The sequence below is a fragment of the Tubulanus polymorphus genome, chromosome 1 (assembly GCF_964204645.1).
Source record: "Tubulanus polymorphus chromosome 1, tnTubPoly1.2, whole genome shotgun sequence".
Classification (NCBI taxonomy): Eukaryota; Metazoa; Nemertea; class Palaeonemertea; order Tubulaniformes; family Tubulanidae; genus Tubulanus; species Tubulanus polymorphus.
This window is the reverse complement of record NC_134025.1, coordinates 18,934,711-18,955,698: the sequence shown is the minus strand read 5'-3', so window position 1 is coordinate 18,955,698 and position 20,988 is coordinate 18,934,711. Positions and strand designations below refer to the sequence as shown.

Sequence of the window (20,988 nt, the reverse complement as noted above, 5' to 3'; positions counted from 1 at the left end):
CACCACTTCCAGAATCAAATTGTTAAATCCGATGAAATAAAATATTTTTATGATGTTGATCTTGATGCCGATATCATGCTCTGATTAAAAGAAAAAAAGTATTACATGAATGGAGAGTTTGGTAGTCGGTCGGCCACATATATATTTTTGAAAAAAATTATTTTGCCCAAAATTTTATTTTGCCCAAATTAAGAATATATGCCCTTTTTATTGGTCGACATGGTCACAACATCACAACATGCCCCTGGATCCGCCCCTTAAACACAAAAGTTTTATTGTAGACATGAACCAAGTTAGTACAAGCTATTAGATGGTTGTTATTTGAATATTGTGGTGTCTTTTCGGAATATATCATATGTTGATAATTGCTAGATTACTTATGAAGATTGTGCTGAAATAACCTTGCTGTAAAGAAAAATTATCCTGTTTCACAGGCAGGGCAATCATCAAAATGGGTAGGAAGGTAGGGAATTTTTTTCTTTTTACAGAAAAAAAATTGTTGGTTTACTTTTGAAAATGGGGTAGGTCCCATAAATACTAGTTAATGGACAAAGTTTTATTAAGGAATATGATTAACAGCTAGTAGACCACAATAATAAAAGGAAATTGAGGTGTTTGTACGATTACCTATAAAAAAAACTAGGCCTATATTTTGAACATATTTCACGAAACTCCTGGAATTTTACAATCCAATGTCGTCCGATTAGCCAAAAAAGAAGTTGTCTGAGCATGGCTGCACCACTTCCAGAATCAAATTGTTAAATCCGATGAAATAAAATATTTTTATGATGTTGATCTTGATGCCGATATTTTTGAAAAAAATTATTTTGCCCAAAATTTTGAAAAAGGGTTGGTAGGCAATTGTATTTTATTCTGAAAATGATTATCTGACACGACGAATATCGGGTCAGTCGGGCCCGAGAAACAGGGTTTTCTTATGGTGTGGCCAAAAAGGAAAATAAATTGCCCATGGGCAAAGTGTGGTTTACCTTGAAAGCCAGAGGTTGTTTGGAGTAAGGGCATTGCTTGAAAAATCTTTTTAATTCGTGACTTCAAGGTTCTATAAGTTTATATTGTATTTTATCTTTCCTAAAAAGAATTATTTTGTAGTCAAATAAGACCCCAAGATAAACATTTGTTTATGGTCTACGTCCAAAATTTCGTAGGGTACAGGTAGGTGCGGCATTGGAAACTATTTTATATTTTCGAAAATGTATTTTTCACAATATGAAAAAATATTCAAATAAAATTCATATGATGTCACATAACAAGGGGTGCCTGAATATTGAGTCTTGGAAACGAACCTCTTCCAATGTATGGCCGCGGAAGCTAAAACACTGGGCGTAGTATTAGATCGTTTTAAATCCTGGAATTTACACCTACAATATTCAGACCTCGATCTATACCTATAGTTTGCTAATTAGTATTTTCAGGTCACAAGAAATTACAATTTATTACAAATTCTATCAAACAGAAAACACAGCGCTCATCTTCTGCTACGACGATTTTTCAGCCTGTTATCATACCAAACATGCACGCCCCAAGCAGCGTTACAGCATCACCATATAGTAGTCTGTATGAGCGTGTGTTTGTGTGTGCAACAGTCTAATGTTTAGCACTCCCGCGTACGCGGAGGCCTTGTGTAATAACGTTCGCTTCACTTCAATCTCAATCAACACAATCACTGGGTATTAAAATGAAACAATACCTATGGCGATATGTGAAATAATTATATTCTCACCAGCAATGAGCATTTAAAATTTGCACCTAGTCCAATGAAACGTTCGCCATAAATGGCTTCTCCATAATTATTTTAGTAGCGCCAGAATTCCCCGTATATCCCAAAAACAGCCAATCACATTCGCTCGTAGAGATGACGCCCGCCAATCGAGGTCATTACAATTTTATACGCAAGAGCTAAGAATTTTCCAGCCAAAAACAGTTTTTCGTCGAATTTAAACAGAGTTGACCATGTCATCGGCGGAGGTTCGTCATGTCTTCAATCGCATCGATTATACGTCGTTTAACCTGAGAACCAATGAAAAAAAACGTACATAAAAAAACGTACCGCGATGTTACATGAATTGGCTCAATGTCAACCTCATACTGCTGACAAAGGTAAACCAAAAACGAGACTAACTCGAGTGACTTCATTTGAAGAGAAGCGAACATGAAAATAGATAGGAGCCACGATTTTTCAATTTGAATAATAGACATAAAGCAAGAATGAGTTACATTTCCTTCAAATGACAATTCACTATGATCATCCGATTAAGTGGAATGCCACCATAAACTATCGCCCCCTAGCTCTCTGAAGAGACAAGGAACTAGTCAATTGAATTCAATTCAATTCAGAATTTATTTCACAGAGAAGCATGTCAGCTTTTCATGAAATGGCAAATGATGCATTCTGTGGGTTATTTGTCAAAATTCACTCCCAGCTCAGTTGAGTCAATACCTATAATTTACACACTACAATTGTGTTTCATAAGTAGCACAGATAGCCACTGGAGCTGGCAGGAATAAATACCTCAGATATATCTTTTCCCTTGGTCTTTTAACAACACTAAATGTCCATGATTATTGTTGTACATATTTCATCTATATTCTATATTCCTTTAATGATTAAATGTCCACATGTAATAGCTCTTTATTTCTTGAGACAGTTTGTCACAAGACACAGCGAAAAGGCAGTTAACTTAAACAAACACTTCCAGTTCAAAGAGGCATATCAAGATCAACAAGCCAATGCCTATTTGGATGATTTTAAGAATTTTGAATAAAATTAGAATAAGGCTCCAAAATTGGCTATTGTCTATACATTTTTACACCTAGGTAATAGAAAACAATTTCTGAAATTTCCAGCACACACTCTGTGATGCAAATAATTTACAGGCATTTTAACCTATGCCTAGCCTCCAGGCACCGAAAAGGATATTTCTTCCACAAGTATTCAAAGATGAATCCATATAAAAATATTTTGGTATATTTCAGACTAGAACTAGATTGATTGATAAATTTTGAAAAACTAAATCAATTAGTAGCTAAGTAATATATGAAAAAAGAAAAAAAAATCTACTATTATCATATACACGCAAACAAGAAACGTATTTATCTAAACTTCTAAGGGACAGGTTAAGTTGGAACCAACTATTTATATTTTTAAGTCTCATGGAGATGGAAACTTAATAACAGGAGCATCGAGGCTCAACAGACCAGATTATACTGGTGAAATGAATACACGCTGGCCGTTCTACTATAAAAGTACTGCTCGGCTTAGTTACAATAGTTCAGAAAGCTTGATCATGGATATTCTTCTCACTCTGGGTAGAATAGTCACACCTGCCAAGCAATACAAACGATTATAAGTTCAGCTGCCAAACTCGGAACACCACCGGATCACATGCTAGAGTTTAATCAGTTCAGAATTTTTGAAATTTTTACTGCAGGATTCCAAAGGCAGGATCAAGAAGATTCAGCTTATGCTTAGATCCATCAGATTTCTTACTGCCGAACAGCACACCATTTGCATTTGCCCAAACTTTCTTAAAGAAACCAGATTCTTCAGCCTTCTTGTTTATAGAGCTCATCTCAGGGCATAAGTCTAAAGACACATAAAAATCTGCCTCTTTTAAGTGCTTTTTATTGAAATATATCTCATTTCGAATCTCGTGATCATTAACCTTATCAGTTCCGGTTGACCGGGTTTTTGAGGGCACTCTGTGCGCGATTTCAATGCCGGCATGAACGTAATGGCTTAATTTGATCTTTCAAATGGTTATTCAGAGACCACACAGTGATTTCTTTACAGTTCTCACCCTAAGAATGCTCAATATTAAAGAATCTCAGATTATTTCTACGAGAATATTGATTGTTTTCAGTGACTTTCATTTTAAGTTTTATCATTTCGAATTCCGATTTCTTCCACCTTCCTTCATATCGGAACCATGTTCGCTTCCCTATCTATTAAAAGAAGTTAAACAAATCCTAGCAATCAATCAAGAATTATCATAGGCCTTTATCAAAAATTTCAGGGGAAGAGAGAAAATTAATAATGGACTATGGGTCCAGCCCATTGGTGAATGATACGTTGATAAGCCTAGCCAAAAATAGTCATAGTGAATAATAATACCTGTTGCTGAAACAGAAAGAAATTGTAAATCTCATTGACAGTCTGGTCTTATCAAAGATTTTTCATTATTGATACGGTCATGAAATCACACTGGGGATACAAATGAAAGATCACTAGCACGTGGCAGAACGTTGATGTTGATCTACCGGTATAATTGGACTCTTGATGCGACTTAAGCAACTAAAAATATGAAGACAAAATCGTCTATACCTCGTAATCCCATTTCTTGTTCGAGAAATTCTTGCATATCATCCTCTTCAGCAATATCAACAGCCAGTTCACCATCATTATTAACAGCTGCAATATTGGCGCCATTATCTAACAAATATCTACAAAACACAAAATCCTTACACTTAACCTAAAGCTCATATCCATGGTAGATGTTTGAAAATATGATTAAACGAGAAGCCCAAAGGCTGTGATGCTGTAGCAAAGAATATTATCTCCACAGGGGCGCCATGTTTACCAGATTTCTGTATTAACCAATGTTACTGTGTTGACTCGGAAGTGGTCACTTTCACTGATCAAACTGGTAAGTGTTTAGAATAGCCAGGAATTTAAATTGTTTTACTCATTGTTCTACTCTTTTACTCATTAAACTGTACCGTTATTTATTTTGTACAGTTCCCATTTCTACAAGATTTATTTGATGGGACGTAGCATATATTGAACAATAAAACATCAATTGAATGGAATTGTCAAAATAATCAATAGACAGTATTGCACTATCACAGTATTAAGCAATTTTTAAAGAAAAACATACCTAAATAGGCAAAATATTGATAGGTCTATTTTATACCCAAACAACAACTGCAGATTCGTAAGAATTGAAATGATGAGTGATTGTTCACTTTTTGAGGGGACATGGGGCCCACCACAAGAAGATTTTGCAATTAGAAGCGATTTCTATTTTTCCCTAAGACCTACGAATTTTCAAAATTTTCTTGGGGGAAGGCCCCTAACCCCACTTCCTGACAACATGCCATTAGCACTCGTCTTCCCGACACTCAGAAAATATTTCGTGCACCAATGGATTTTGGGTGCTACGCCCTTGGTCGTGATTTTGAGAATCTCCATATCAATAATGATAATCAGGTAAAAATTAATGTGATATTTCAATGCCTCACTGCCTCATCAGTCTATACATTGATTAAGTCAAAACAAAAGCAACAAGAAAATCAATTTTAATAAATTATTTGACACCTGCGAAAAAAATATAGAATTTTTGGGATAAGCTAATATGGAATTGCAAATTTGAAATCGAATTTTTAAAAATTCAGGGAATTATGAGATTTGGCGATTGGGTGAGGTGACGCAGGTCATCGACTCAGTAGTGGTTTGATTGTTTTATTGAAAATTGTCAATAATTAATTGCCTCCATGGTTAAGGAAAGAGCTCATCTGATGTCTGCTTCATCATGACTCTTGGAGCATATCGTGTGGCAGGCCCTAGCCAGCCGGCGGGCCCGCGTCGGGCGGCTGTCACTCTATATCCTCTTGAGTCTGGGTTGAATAGACAATTTCATTATTTTTATGTCATTATTTTTATTACTTGTTTATGTTATGCTGTATGAATTACATATGTGTTTTGTATGTTGTATTTTCTTATTTCAATATTTGTAACTTTATTGAATTTGGAATTTTATATGTAATGAGGATCAATAAAGAATTGAATTGTTACTTAATACACATGTCATCAGAGGACACGGAGCCGTATATGACAGCTATGCTATTATACATTGCTAATCTCATGAAACCTGCATACTCCTGATATCGAACATATTTTCTAAAACATTTGAATATTGAAATTATATGTTTACACATTTTTATATTGACCGCTTGTAGCCGCCGATGAAATTCACGCCGGCCCTACACAGATCGTACATAGCTTCGTCATTCCACCAGCATCCCCATGTGAGGGTCCTACTTTTATATCAGACTTCCAAAATCATGTATACATCTGCCATTTTGACTGAATAATCCGATTTACTTATCATTTCGATTCATGCCTGCCGCTTCTGATATAATCATATGTCCATTACTATTTCAATACGTCTTCTAATGATATTCAATGCAATATAACATTTGATTGTTGTGATTATTAATAACATCATTTTTCACTTTATCTTTCAGGACTATTCATTTCATGAAAGATTTGTAATGTGCTGATGTAGGCCTATTTCGAAATTAAAAGCTCCAAACTGCTGCATGGGACTAAATATGGTTAGATATGATAAGTCGACAAATCATTTTCCTTTGAATATTCATTGTAGAGGGGTTGTAGATATTCAACCCTAACTAACATTTGAAAAGTTATTGAAGAGTTCTATGTAAATAAAACCTTTTAAATAACGATGAATATGAATTCATTTTTATCAAATTGTACTTTTATTGGTTTTTGATGAATCCTTATGACGCACTATGTAGAGTATGTATGTGATGATGAACTATAGGGCCTCGATGGACTACAGGGTAGCAATACAGTGCAGAGAGCTAAGCTATGCTGGTAGAGTATTTTTAGCTTCACAGCAGCTGATTGAAGTATGTACCTTATATATGATCGATTCAGTTATTGAAACAACTCGTTGATTCTTTAAAATAGGCTTACGCAATGGAAGCTAGCTCCTTCTACCTCCCTAGTGACTCTCAATGCTATAAAACAATATAGCAATAGAGGTATAACAGAAAATACACACAGCTTAAAAAAACCTAATGCATTTCAATAGGCACTGTTTCTCAGCAATCCCCATCCAAGTTATTCAATTTCATAGAAAAAGATATACGTAGATATATAAAATATACATCGGAGGCATAATATATACACTAAACGCTAGTTTGAGAAGTTGATTTTTAAATTTAAACTCATAATCTGATGGGTAAAAATGAATGCGGTGTTCATAGGGTCAAGCAAAGCCTAGAATACCCAGCCATCATAAATTCAATTTACTTTTAGTAGCCAAATAAATGCAAATTATAAATTCACCATCGTGATAGAAGGACGATCCGACATTTAAAACTGGATTGGCTTACAACATGATACGTTTTGTGTTGTTTTGTTGCCAGGGATAATTAGTCCAGTCTTAGTACCGTAATTTCTTATTTCACAAAATACTAAATTACCCAAAAGTGATGAGAAGATTCTCCCAGCTGGACATAAAACATTGCGTTCTTACGCCATGATGACTTCGCCAACATGAGAAATGAGAAAAAAACAAGATGTTTCACTTTAGCGGTGAAAATGTAGTACCGTCTTACAATTTCAATGATAAAATTGTATTGAATTTGGCGATTAGGCAAAGGTCAAACATCGTTAGGGTTGTGCAGTAATCAAGTAATGATTAGGCATTAGTTATTTTCGGTTCGTGACTGGCCAGGCAAGTAGGCCTTAGGTAAGGGATCAAGTGTGTAGTAAAGAGTAAGATGTCTAGGGTCTGGAAGGTTTTCTGGTTTGTTTATGATACCCGTGATTTGGGAGATTCTTTCTAATTTCTAATGGATATTGTTATGAATTCTCGTGTATATGTCAGTCTAAGAAAATCAGTTTGGGTGGTTCTTTCTAGTGAATCTCCTATTCTCCCATCATTTTTTGGAAATTATTGTTTGGGCTTTACATTGATAGTGATGGAATATCATATATTTTGTTTTATTGAGGTTAAGTATCAATTAATTTCTGCATGCATTGCAGCATACACCTTTTCAACTCATTCGAGTAAATCGGATGACAATACTAATTTATCTACTTCTTAACTTTTGAAGTGGGGAAAAACTGCAGCCACATATGATGAACCAGTTTGCTGAACTGCAAGATCCAAGCTGTCTATGCTCATAAATAAATACACTGTTACGACTCATATCATAACCACAAATGAAAGGAACCAAGATCTGTAACTACATGTACTTCAACTCAACTACGAAATGATGTGTTAACAAGCAAGACAGCTAGTGACATTATGGACTCCTCACGAATCAATTAAAAAGGCATGGATATTATATATTCAACCAAAGGAAATATGTTGATTTCCCTTCAGATATTTCAATGGACTAATAATGAGTTTTTATTCAAAAATTATTTCTACTATTATTTCTACTAACCAGATATACTGTCTAGGAATGCTAGTAGACTTGAATTTCTAAAATAGGAAAATACTCAAACAAATTGATGGAAGGGGTATGACCCACACTTGCTCTAACGTCTATTTATGTATGAGCAGCTGGATTTCTGGGTTAGACATCAGTAATTTTAGTGCAGTACAGCACTATAAATAGATAGTGTAGAAACTAGAGAAGGGTTGATTCCCAGGCTCAGTAAAGAGAAACATACAGAAGCATAGGCCTACAACTACATAGCAGAATCCATCAATAACCTCAGTTCAAACAGTGGTCAAATTAGTTTGATTCAAGAAAACTAATTACAGTGAATTCCATCCTCAAACTTAATTTCTTCCATTTCTCTTAGTTAATCTGCACTGTGGCTGAATTTTACAATTTCAAATCAGAATAAGCCATCCATTTTCCCATAACTAATCTAAAATTGATTGTAAGAATCATGAGTGAGAATAGTGGCACAAATCTAAATGAAATGATTATAGTTAGAATTTAATTCAAAATGACACTTAACATTTCGGACATCGAACAGGCAGTCAGGTTATTTGAATACTGAACCCCTTTAATAATCTTTTTTTGCTCATAATGCTCTTCATCATTCAAGCTTTGGCAGTTGGCACAACACCAAAACGATTTACAAATATCATTATCAAAACATTTTATTTGGTATGTATACCTACATGTATTGGGTTGATCTATAGCCACGATCACACGGACACGATTTGGCCCGGGCAAAATTGGTACGGATCAGGCTCGGGCCAAATTTGGGCCGTGCCTAAAAAGAGAGCGCATTCACACGCAAACCATTCGTTCGATACCAAACAATGCTCAAACAAAGCGAAGTGGATCATTTCCGGTGCCAGTTGCAATTCAAACGTAATCATTTGTCTGGTGCTAAAATTTGGCTCGGGCCTGGACATTTTTGGTCGGGCCAGATTTGGCCTAGGCCAAAAAGGTTCGGACTCATTAGGCTCCCGTGTAAACAGTTGTTTCGGGGCAGATTGTTGAAATGTTACTATCATTCTAGAGCTTTCAGAGTATCTCTGAAAGGCATTTAGTCAAGAAACATAGGTTATATACTAAGGGAAAATATCTATTGTGTATGTCGGGTGGTAACAACGGCAAATTTTGATACACAGAGTAAAAAAGGGCACTTCCGAGTGACTCGGGCGACGAGGTCTAAATCCGCCCCGGACGGCTAAAATATCAGAGTGAGATATGGCTTAATCATGTCTTAATGATGGTTTAGAAAGATCGACAGGCACCCTTACAATACCCAAGTGATGTAGTTTTATAGCAACTTGTTGTTTTGTTTAGAAATGTATTTGTTAGTCGTGTTTGTAAAGTAATTAGTCATATGTTCTTTCTGTCTTTGTTTATGGCATGTTGTTGCTCAAATTGTCTACTCACTGTCTGTCACCTTTGTTTTCCATACCTAAGTTTTTGTTACTATGCAGGAATATATATATAGATATAAGAGTCAGTTGAAACAGAATGAGGGACACAACACACACTTTTAGTTGGCAGTTTGTACTGAGCAGTTGTTGCGGTCGGTCGGAAGCCGACCAAGCATTTGAATAAAAGATATTTTATCAAGATGGAATTGATGACTTTGGATTTATTTTGACGAGCTAGTTCCTGAGTGCACTGAAAATCCTAGTTGTTACAGTTTTTCACATTTTGATTGACTTGGATAGAAGAATGCAAAAATAGGACTATACACACAAGATTCTTTTTCTACCTTAAACATAATTTTTTTTTAAATAAGAAATGTCACCCTCTCAACAAAAGTATGATCAGTGAAGTAAAGACATCATGAAACGATTTCCATGAATAAAAATTTCTTATTTTACGTACATATAGGATCAGACTTGTTTTTTATTGATTTTAGGGTGAAATGATTTTCATAGTCATATAGGCTAGTTCAAGTAACTACATCATCGAAGCTGATAATAATAATGATAATAAATATAATAATCAAATTCCATTTCTATAGCGCACTGTCAAGCCAGACCCATTTACTCCAGTGTGGAAAGAGGCAGTGAGGATACTTGTCTTGCCCGGGACAATATGGTAATGTATGTATGGGATTCAAACCTACAAACGGACAAATTCTGTTCCTCTGGAGATTGAAAAGGCTTTCCGGAAATGACTAAATCCTGCAATGAACTTTTCATCGAAATCAAGTTCCTCACAGTGTATAAATTTACCAAATTGTTTGTAGTCTCTCCTACTGTTCAGAGGGCGCATGGTTCTGCTGGCATAGCCACTGACTCGAGACAGCTACTGTTGATAAGGTAGTTCTGCTGCCTTTGTGACCCGGCTGCCAGGTGACCAAATAGTTTTTCAAATGTAACATATGATAGTAAATAAAAAAGCAATTTACCCACTTACTATAACCTACGAGGTACTGCAGCTGGTTCAAAGCAATAAACTCACTCATCACCAGAGTGATTGTATTGGGCTGAGGCGTTAGCGTGTGTGACTGAACATTTTTGTTTTTTACCTGTTACCTGCTGCACAACAGGTGATCATATCGGTAGGCCTACTTAACATATTTGTTTGCTATCTATAGTTCTGTTACGGGCCTCCATGGGTTCCAAGACATTTTTAGTATACATGTGATAAGGGACGGAGTATCTTGGGACCGACTTGACCTGCGCCCGAGGATATATGGTCTCCCCCAAAAGTATTCGATGATTTTCTTACATTGTTGGATTTGATTACAGTTGTCATGGGGGATTCCATATGGTCTCAACGGGCACGGCCACTTTAAAATGCTCCTACTCAATTCCTATGCAATGAACTAATAAGTTCTACGTTTAAAAATCGGGCTTTCCACTAGTCTATATATTAATACGAAACTATGTACCAAATAGCGTTGCTGTGGAGAATTAGGCCTTGAAATTTTGTGTGGTAGTCAATCATTGTATAAACTAATGCAACGGGTATAAACGGGTGTGAAAATATTTGTAGGGGGGCCAAACGGAGGCAGACAAAATTTCAGCCAATCAGTAAGCAGAAATTCTAATTATAGAATCTTACTGCAACAAAACAATTCTAATGAATGTAAATTTACTTACTGTAAATTAACTATCATTGCTGTTTAAGAATGACTATTAAGTGAATAAATTTACTATATGTAGTAATTTTACTACACCTGTGGGTCAACTTTCCTGCCAACTTTTTTTTTGGGTCAATTTACCAATTTTTTTTAACAGTGTATAATTGCTAGGTTTTGTATAGGGTAGTAGTAACAAGGTTTTGTTTTAACTAGGCCTCTGGTATGAAAACCTTTTCTAATGCATTCAAATGGAAATCAGTAAAAGCATAAAACATACTGGCACAATGGTGTGGCGTTTCATTCATCAAGTATAGGCCAAGCTACAGGTCATATACCAAGTTGACACAGCTTTTATTTGACTTTTTCCCAGACTTCTCCCTTACATGCACTTTGTTTTCCCCAACTCATCTGCCAAGAATCCAATCAATTAACAGGCACATATAACATAGACAGAAACTGTTTGATTTTACAAGCGATCTAGCAATCTCAACACATTTCCCTGACTATAGCTTTTTATAAAATGTCCCTGACTTTTCTAAAGAACAGAAAATTCTGTGATTTCCAGGTAAGTGGCCACCCTGTTTCAGAATCAATCCAACAGTTTAGCTTACAAGATATATAGCATTTTTGTCAAAAGTATTGAAAACATAACAGCAACATCTTACTATTTTTATCACTCTAAAACATTCTTGATACTTAAGATAAAAAACCCACTATGTGCAAATTAAAATAATTTTATCGAGAATTTATTTTATCAAAAAATCACCACCTGACGATGATCTCTAGGATGAGATCAAAACGTAATGTCTTATAGATTTTTTGATAAAATAAATTATCGATTTTAAAATTCTTGAATTTTGTACATAGTGGGTTTTTATCGTATTATACATTCACCACATTTGAGTGAGTTTATAGCAACTTGTTGTTTTGTTTAGAAATGTATTTGTTAGTCGTGTTTGTAAAGTAATTAGTCATATGTTCTTTCTGTCTTTGTTTATGGCATGTTGTTGCTCAAATTGTCTACTCACTGTCTGTCACCTTTGTTTTTCATACCTAAGTTTTTGTTACTATGCAGGAATATATATATAGATATAAGAGTCAGTTGAAACAGAATGAGGGACACAACACACACTTTTATTTGGCAGTTTGTACTGAGCAGTTGTTGCGGTCGGTCGGGGAATTGATGACTTTGGATTTATTTTGACGAGCTAGTTCCCGAGTGCACTGAAAATCCTAGTTGTTACAATTGGTGGAGAACCCGGTTACGTTCGAGATACGTTTTTTTTAATGATTTTGTAACGTTGTTGGGCTTTATAGTCAACAAGTATTGTTACGTTCGAGATACGGTTTTTTATGATTTTGTAACGTTGTTGGGCTTTATAGTCAACAAGTATTGTTACGTTCGAGATACGTTTTTTTTAATGAGTTTGTAACGTTGTTGCGCTTTATAGTCAACAAGTATTGTTACGTTTGAGATACGTTTTTTTTAATGATTTTGAAACGTTGTTGGGCTTTATAGTCAACAAGTATTGTTACGTTAGAGATATGGTTTTTTTTTAAATTTTGTAACGTTGTTGCGCTTGGTCAACAAGTATGGTTGGATACTATTGAATTTTTTTTCCTAGTTTTTTTTACATGATTTAACCCTGTAGTAGTTTCTCGACTTTAGCGTATATGCAAAAGTCGCAGAGAAAGTAAAGTGGAGTATAGCAACTTGTTGTTTTGTTTAGAAATGTATTTGTTAGTCGTGTTTGTAAAGTAATTAGTCATATGTTCTTTCTGTCTTTGTTTATGGCATGTTGTTGCTCAAATTGTCTACTCACTGTCTGTCACCTTTGTTTTTCATACCTAAGTTTTTGTTACTATGCAGGAATATATATATATAGATATAAGAGTCAGTTGAAACAGAATGAGGGACACAACACACACTTTTATTTGGCAGTTTGTACTGAGCAGTTGCGGTCGGTCGGGGAATTGATGACTTTGAATTTATTTTGACCAGCTAGTTCCCGAGTGCACTGAAAATCCTAGTTGTTACAAGTTCATCACGGAACCTTAAGCTTCTACAGCACCTAAAAGGTATCTTCATGTTTTAAAGGGGTTCTTGGTTTCTAGCAAAAGGTTCCTAAAAAAAACCCAACTTCTATTCTATCAGAGGATAATAGAAACCCTATTCTTTCTGAATATTAATGTCAGGAAATTCTAAGAATAGGACATCATTTAGGCCTATCATACAAAATTTACTCATGATTTTAAATCGTCATTATTTTTATAGAACAGACATCCAATGACATCATTTCTCGAATTTATTTATACAGGAAGAGGAAATGTTTGATCTTGGGTAACACTGTTAAAATCAAATTGAAATGTGAGGCCTACAGTTGTATACAAACTTATATGAAATCAACTCCAGGCTTATGTTCAGACCTTATTTCACCAGTTAAATGATATCGAGCTGTTTTATTGGGACATCATGATTTTTTAAGTTTTGAAGTAAATAATTCAGATAATATTTTGCTCTATTCCAAGATTTTTGTTCTCTATCTTTAAGAGGTTTCTACTATGAATGACTGGTATGTCCTACAAGATCAGCACAATCAGTAGGACTAATAGCATATGTAGACCAGACGGAACTTTTCTTGATTGGACACAAACTCTGGATATTCTACCTGTGCCATGGCCAATCATACGAACATGTATTGCAGGCCTTGTGCACTTTCAACAGTTTTTAATTCTGGATATTCAAGAAGTGTTACATTCAGGCCCGTACGCCGCCTCTCTTGGGTGGGTGCAAATTTAGATGAGGTGGAACTTATTTGATGGTGGAGCTGGTGATTGCAGGCGCTGTCGGTGTGAAGCCCCTGCGAGGGGTTGTGGGACCTTTCCCAAGAAAATTTTGAATATTTTAAGCGTTTTAGATGCATCCCAATGTAAGAGAATATTTCATACAACAAAGTCATTGAAATTTTTCTTAGACAAAAGAAAGTGGAACTCGGGATCTTGTGGGGTGTGTTTGCACCCAACACACCCGACCTGGGTACTGGCCTGCATGTAGATATTCAAATATGCATGTTGAGTATGGATTACGTTGAAAGAGATGCTATTTGACTCACTTTATAACATTATAAAGCCTAAATAAAATGGCTGTCAATGTATACTCAACTTATGTCAAAACTTTGTGTATATTTAACCCTTTCAATACCGCAGTGTCTCCCCTCTTGAACCGGAGGGAATTTAGGGGTTTATAGAGGTATATTTGAGGCTTCATAAAATAGTTACCAAGGTATCTGACAAAGAAAAATTATATAGCATGCTGTGGATAACTTTTCGGGATAAAAAGTAGACATAAATAATTTGGGTATAAGTAAACTCGAGGTCAAGGTCACATAATCCAAGATGGCCGCCATGAAAAAAATTCACGAAAAAGTTTCGGATAAACTGCTCCGTCTCCCAGGAAAATGCACTGATCTATTCCATTTCAACTGAAATTGTATGCAAAATATCCTTACTTTATGTAGTAACAATTTCAAAGCAATAACACAACTCAAAAATTTATTTTTCCACTAATTTACCCACTTTTCCACCGATATGTCAGAAGGCCGGATGTAAGGGGTTTCATTGGGGTATAATTCAGGTCTCAGAAAATTGTTACCTATGTATTTGACACTGATATAGTATATATCATGGTGTTGACAAATATTGGGTCTACAAATTACAAGAATAATTTGCATATATGTGACATAGAGGATGGACAGTTTCTGGTTCTTTAGTATTGTTATTGGTATCCGTTGCCATGACAACCGGATCAGCAGGTCTAAAAAATTGTCACTGATTCATTTTCATCATCATCGAAATCATTGCCGACACTATACCTATTTTCTGACTAAGTCTCATCTTCTGAACTACTGCTGTCATATTCGTTATCACTCTCAAGTCACCAGCATCATTTACGAGCTGTTGAACCATTTCATCCAGCCAAATTGTTTTTTCCTGGCTGCCACCATCTTGGATCTTATGCATATGGCAGCACCAGCTGATATAGATAGACATGCCCTTCTAGAAGGGTTAAGCGATACCGTATCACATACAATATGGGTATGCTAGCTTGCCTGTTTGTACCGTATGCCACACGGTAGTGTTATTGTAAGGGTTAAGTTCAAATTAGAAACATGTCTGACTCCAGTTCTCATTAAGTCTGAGGTTTTGTGTCCAGTTCAATATATCATTTTCTTTCACATGTATAAATATTAATTCTTTGAAGAACCTTTAAGGTTTCCTCCACAGAGGCAAGCGGAAGAACCTCAAAAGGTTGTTCTGAAGAACTATTTGTTCTGAGTGTATTATAGTCCTCAGTAAATTCACATTCTTTCAAGAGACAATATGCAAGCAAAATCTAAATTCTATCCTTTTAGAAGTGTTGTAAAACAGAAATATGACTTGCCGAATATGAAAATAGGACAAGATGATATAATAAAATAAAATCGGGATAATAGTTTCATCGTTGATTCTCAATGCTTTAAAATGAATGCCTCAAACAGCTTTTTTGAATAACTATCATTTTGGTTTCAATGTATTTACTATCAAATTATGTTAATCTGTTCATAATTACTATATTTTGAAGACACTTCATAAAAAGTAAGCAAATTCCTGTCTTTTTGCGCATTTGTTTCCCTACACTGTGTCAACAATCTGGTATTTCCTGAATAAAAGGTCGTAAATTTGGACTATATAGCTACTACACAGACAGTTGAATCTATGTATGTCCTAGTCAATAGGGGACAAATTCCTGATTTCCTGGAACTAAATTCATTCATACCATGAACATACAAACTAGTAACACAAATTTGCTAAACAAAACGTATTCTATTAGGCTACGGGCAGTGTCCATCTCATTTCTTAAATTCATGTACTAAATGCAATGATTTTCATCATCATTTTGTAATCTAAACCAATGAATGGGATGGGTAGGTAGCGAGAAATAGACGCATTTTCAAAGAAAATAATATCTTACTTGGCAATATCTAAAAATCCACAACTCGCAGTGGCATGGAGAGGAGTCCAACCTTCATTGTCGCAGACATCTAAATCTGCCCCCCTCTCCGCCAGAAATTTCACCATATCCAACTTTCCATCGATGCATGCCTGAAACACAAATGCACAACAAAATTAGAAATTAGATTAAGATTTCTTAAGGCCTATCATAACTATATCAGGCCAAGCTTATGATCAGTTGACAAAGATATTGTATAATGATTCCTTAAAATCAGCAATTAATTCATCATTTCCAACCAGGAACCATCATATGACCAGAATGTTTAACCCTATTGAGACTTTAGTCCCAGCAGGCTATTGGTTCACTTCTCATCCATGGTCTGTAGACAGAATCTAGTTTTCTTGGGAAGCTTTTCACAAACTTTGATGCATGGTCTTGATATTTGATTTTTGTAGAATATATCTCTCCGAGTCACTGCAGCCAATAGTTGGCCTAATTGGAATCATGATGGCTGACTTGTGGCCACTCAATAAAATCAGTTAATTGCACATTTTTCTAAGTTTTCATGGAAAATTTTTGAAAATGCTTCAATAAAATCTAGAGGTTTGGCATGCGTATGTATCCCCCTGGCCTGGGGCCTAGAATTACAAGAAAAATTGGGTCGATCAGAAACCAGATGGCTGTCTTGTGACATTTTTTTATTCAAAAAGGTTATCTTTGGCCTGAACTCAAGGTTCTACATGGTTTTTCATATAAAAAAAGAAAAATTGGGTCGATCGAAAACAAGATGGCTGTCTTATGATTTTTTTAAATAAAAAAAGACATCTTAGGTCTGAACTGTGAATTCTACTAGGTTTATCATATTACATTGAAATTCCAGTTTAACATCAGACAGGGTTTTGGATCAGTCAGCAGCTATTTAGTTACGCAGTTCTCATTCATATCTGGACAATGGTTTTTTGAGGAAACATCAACATGTTTTAACTTAGTCTTGATACTCGACATTTGTTTGCACTATAAACCCTTCATTGGTGCTCAGCGGTCACCAGTCTATATCTAGCCAATCAGGTGAGTTGTTATGATAGAACGAATCTGTCGTTGAAAAACAACACATCTGATTGGCACAGACCAGTAGCAGCTGTGCAGCAACCTTGTGTAGCAACCTTGTGTAAAACCAATATAAGATTAGCATCCAGGGTTTAAATTGGCATGAGGTCAAGAGGCAGCAACCAAACCCAGGCAAGCAAGGATGATCTCTCATGGAATAGGGGTTACCCGTTGTTCTCACCACTAGGGGGAGTTAAATTAAGTCTTGCAATCTATATTGGTATATGCATATTTTATAATCACAGTCAATAACAAAGTTGCAGGTCATGACGCTTGATTGTGGCAATTTTCAAGATAGTTAATTTTTGCATCCATTGAACATAGGGCATTAGATGGTGAAATTACGTAGTAGGCCTACTTACAATCATAATACTAGTCTATGCATATTTTGTTACAAGTTGTAGAAATACTTAAATCTCTCTTAGAATCCTATGAATTAGTCAAAACTTTATCCTATTTTGTATCATTGAAAATATGCGAATACAAGAGCCCCAAGGGGCACTATGGCCAGCATGTCAGCTTTTCATAAAATGGCAAATGATGCCTTCTGTGAGACGGTTAATTTGTCCAAATACACTCCCAGCAATAAGCGGACTAGTCAATCCCAGGCTAATAATTTACACAATTCAATCGTGTTTTCATAAGTAGCACAGACAGTGACTGGAGCTGGCAGGAACAAATACCGCCGACAAATGTTTTCCCTTGGTCTTAGTGATTTGAATGTGAAATAGAATTGAATTTGCTGAAATTTTCTCAATAAAACAAAATTGAATTAGATTTGCTGTTTTACCTTAGTCAATAAAGTAAAATTGAGTTGGATTTGATATTTTTTGCAGAATAAAATTTGATTGAATTCGCAGTTTGAGCACATGGCTAATTAGTATATCAAATGTGCTGGTTTGGCATGCATTGACACGCAATGGCTCGACTGGTTTACACATAAGTTCAGCGTTGTTCGCGCAAAGTTCACATCTACCGCACCACATTTTCCCGTAGTGTCACACACAACCAGCATCATTCCAGCAGCCTTCATGCTACATGCCTCGACCAGCTGTGAACGATACGACATGCCAAATGTCAAAGAGTTACTTTTATTGCAGAACAGAGGGGTCTATATCTGATAGCTTCTATGCTATAACATCTAGGTAAACAGGAGAAAAGCATGGAACGCGCCGAGATGCACCAGCGGCAATATTCGCGCCCAGTTGACGCAGCATCCAACCATGGCTACCAAGAGGTACGCACATTAGGCGAACATTGGTGCATTTTTGAAAATTTTAAAATCCTCTCTAGGTACGCCCCAACACTCCCTTCACGCACTCCCTGCAATTGTTCCTGAGGACATAAATCATTGGCACGCCAAAGAACGTGCCAGTGCAGGATGAAATTTGTGCAAGTATCAGGTAGCTTAACCATCTGGACCCTTATCCTATCGAATCCCTAACCCTAATAATCTTATTGTTATTTTCATTAGTAGGCCTAAGGATCTTATCATAGGGCCCTATGTAGTACATGCATTGGCATAATAGCATTAGCCTACTGTTCGTCACACATACTCTCTGTGCAACATTTTGGTCCGCGATCTCGTTAATAATCAATTGATCTGTAAATATTATGCATCAATTCATTCAGTAAGAAATTTGCATTCAGAAATAAATCATGAATTGGCATAGGCCTAACTTTGTTACCAGTAGTGTTTTCATCTAGGCCCTAGGCCTAAGCGATTGTTTAACTAGCATACACTCGCATAATGTGGCTGCAAAACAGATTTCGTGGTCCGTAAGGTAGTCCATCTGTCCGTGGCCACCTACAGTATTTTATTACACTCATGAAGGTGATCACGTCATAGCAATCATTCTGAGCCTCAGCATCACGCAAGCATACGCTGAGTTAATTATCGCTGATAAATGAGAGCAAAAACAACTTTAAGCAAAAATTTTGTCCATAATATTTCTGAATGCAAAATCCTTGCTGAACAAATCGATGCATAATAATGGTAGATCTATCGAAATTACGGATCGAAACGTCACGCGAAAAAAATGTGTGACAAACAGTCGGACCCCAGACAGTAGGCCAGGGACAGGGTTGCAAAATAGCATTCACTGGAATAATCCTGCGTTAAGATCGTCTGTGACCCCAGGCCTTACAGTACTTGGCGCTATTGCACTTTCGTACCCCCTCCGAAAATTTTTTATTTCTGTATATTATTTATCAGGGAGGTCTGTAGAGTCAAAATAAATTACTTTTGACAAAAAAAATTTTTTCCTAGCCAAAATTCTGATAATTTGGGACCGATTTCCTCGATTCAAACCGACGGGTCGGCCATGTTTCCGCACTAATTACCACCTAAACACATCTGAATAAATGTATCTCAATAAATTTAATTGAATTTAATTGACAAAATTTCGTTTTTGGGCATATAACTTTTCTTCATCAGAACATCTTTAGATCAATAGCTAAGTATGAAAATAATGCAAACATACGCGTCATTTTCAGAGATGGTTATGTTTGAAAACATGGTTTTTGCAAAGTTTTAATGTCATGACATTTCAGTAGAGGGTTAGAAACTTTGATTGACATCCAATATGGCGTTGTTGACGTCGCGAATCGGCGATTTTACACGCGATTTAGGGCCCAAAATATCTAAATTTTAAACAACTAAAAGTAAGTTTTTTGGGTCAAAAGTTACTGATTTTGAATCCCTAGACCTCCCTGATAATAAATATGCTGAAATAAACATTTTTCGGAGGGGGGTACGAAAGTGCAATAGCGCCCAGTACTTTTCATACAAAGTGGCAAAGGCAACCATTTTGTTTGAAAAATCAATGTAACAAATGAAAACATCCCCCCAGCTTTTATGTAGTAGGCTCTTGTGTAGGCCTTGAGAGGCTGCAGTTCACCTGACTATGGTGATTCATTCATATGTAGTTGGGTCTAATATGAAAATAATGAATTTACTACGGCCCTAAACTTACTTGATGGAGAGCAGTCAGACCGTCTATATTTCCTGTATTGATATTAGCACCTTTTTCAAGGAGTCTTTCGATTTCTTTTTTGTCGAATTGAGCACAAGCGGCGAGAAAGATACAATCCTCGGGAAATCGAACCTTTCCCAGGTCGTGTTTTAGCGTAACAGGTTGCTTATTAGTTTCGGATTCTGACCAGCGTTCTAACTGACTTTGTCTCTTGGCATAGGCGTTTCTGAAACCACCACTATCGCCCACCAAAGGCAGCGCCATAATCCCTGCTGCACTCCATATACAAATGGCCAACTTCAGCCTTGAACCTCAACGAGCTAGTTTCGTGTGGAGTCGCACAGTGGCGCCACAGTCATAGTTGTTCGGTTGAAGTAGCCTAGGTGTAACAACAAATCTAGGAGATTAGGAATATCTTTTAAAACGGTTGTGAAACTTATCTACCCTAGGCGTCATTTTAGGATTCTAGAAACTCACTTCTTTAAAACAACCGACATCTGACGTCGATTTTTGGTGGAGGTTGCGCTGTTACGTAGAGACAACGTCGGACTTACGTCGGGTCTGACCAGTTAGCATGAGATCATCTTTAGCACTATTTATGACGTTGAAACGAC

General features: G+C 36.2%; 1 protein-coding gene across 8 annotated transcripts in view; it reads right to left on the bottom strand.

Moving 5' to 3' along the window:
• LOC141915448 (uncharacterized) overlaps nt 1-20,662 on the bottom strand; it is a 134,488-nt gene extending 113,826 nt beyond the window's left edge. For 7 of the 8 annotated variants that reach the window (XM_074806974.1, XM_074806976.1, XM_074806977.1 and 4 more), the window contains exons 1-3: nt 20,375-20,662; nt 16,311-16,441; nt 4,343-4,461 (exon numbers count right to left, since the gene is read on the bottom strand). In XM_074806974.1, the coding sequence (XP_074663075.1) occupies nt 4,343-4,461; nt 16,311-16,441; nt 20,375-20,638 (514 nt within the window). In that variant the 5' untranslated portion in view covers nt 20,639-20,662. Of the gene's footprint in view, nt 1-4,342; nt 4,462-7,251; nt 7,352-16,310; nt 16,442-20,374 lie in introns of those variants that run through there. The other variant, XM_074806981.1, reaches the window with a different exon arrangement.
• Between the last annotated feature and the right edge of the window lie 326 nt (nt 20,663-20,988).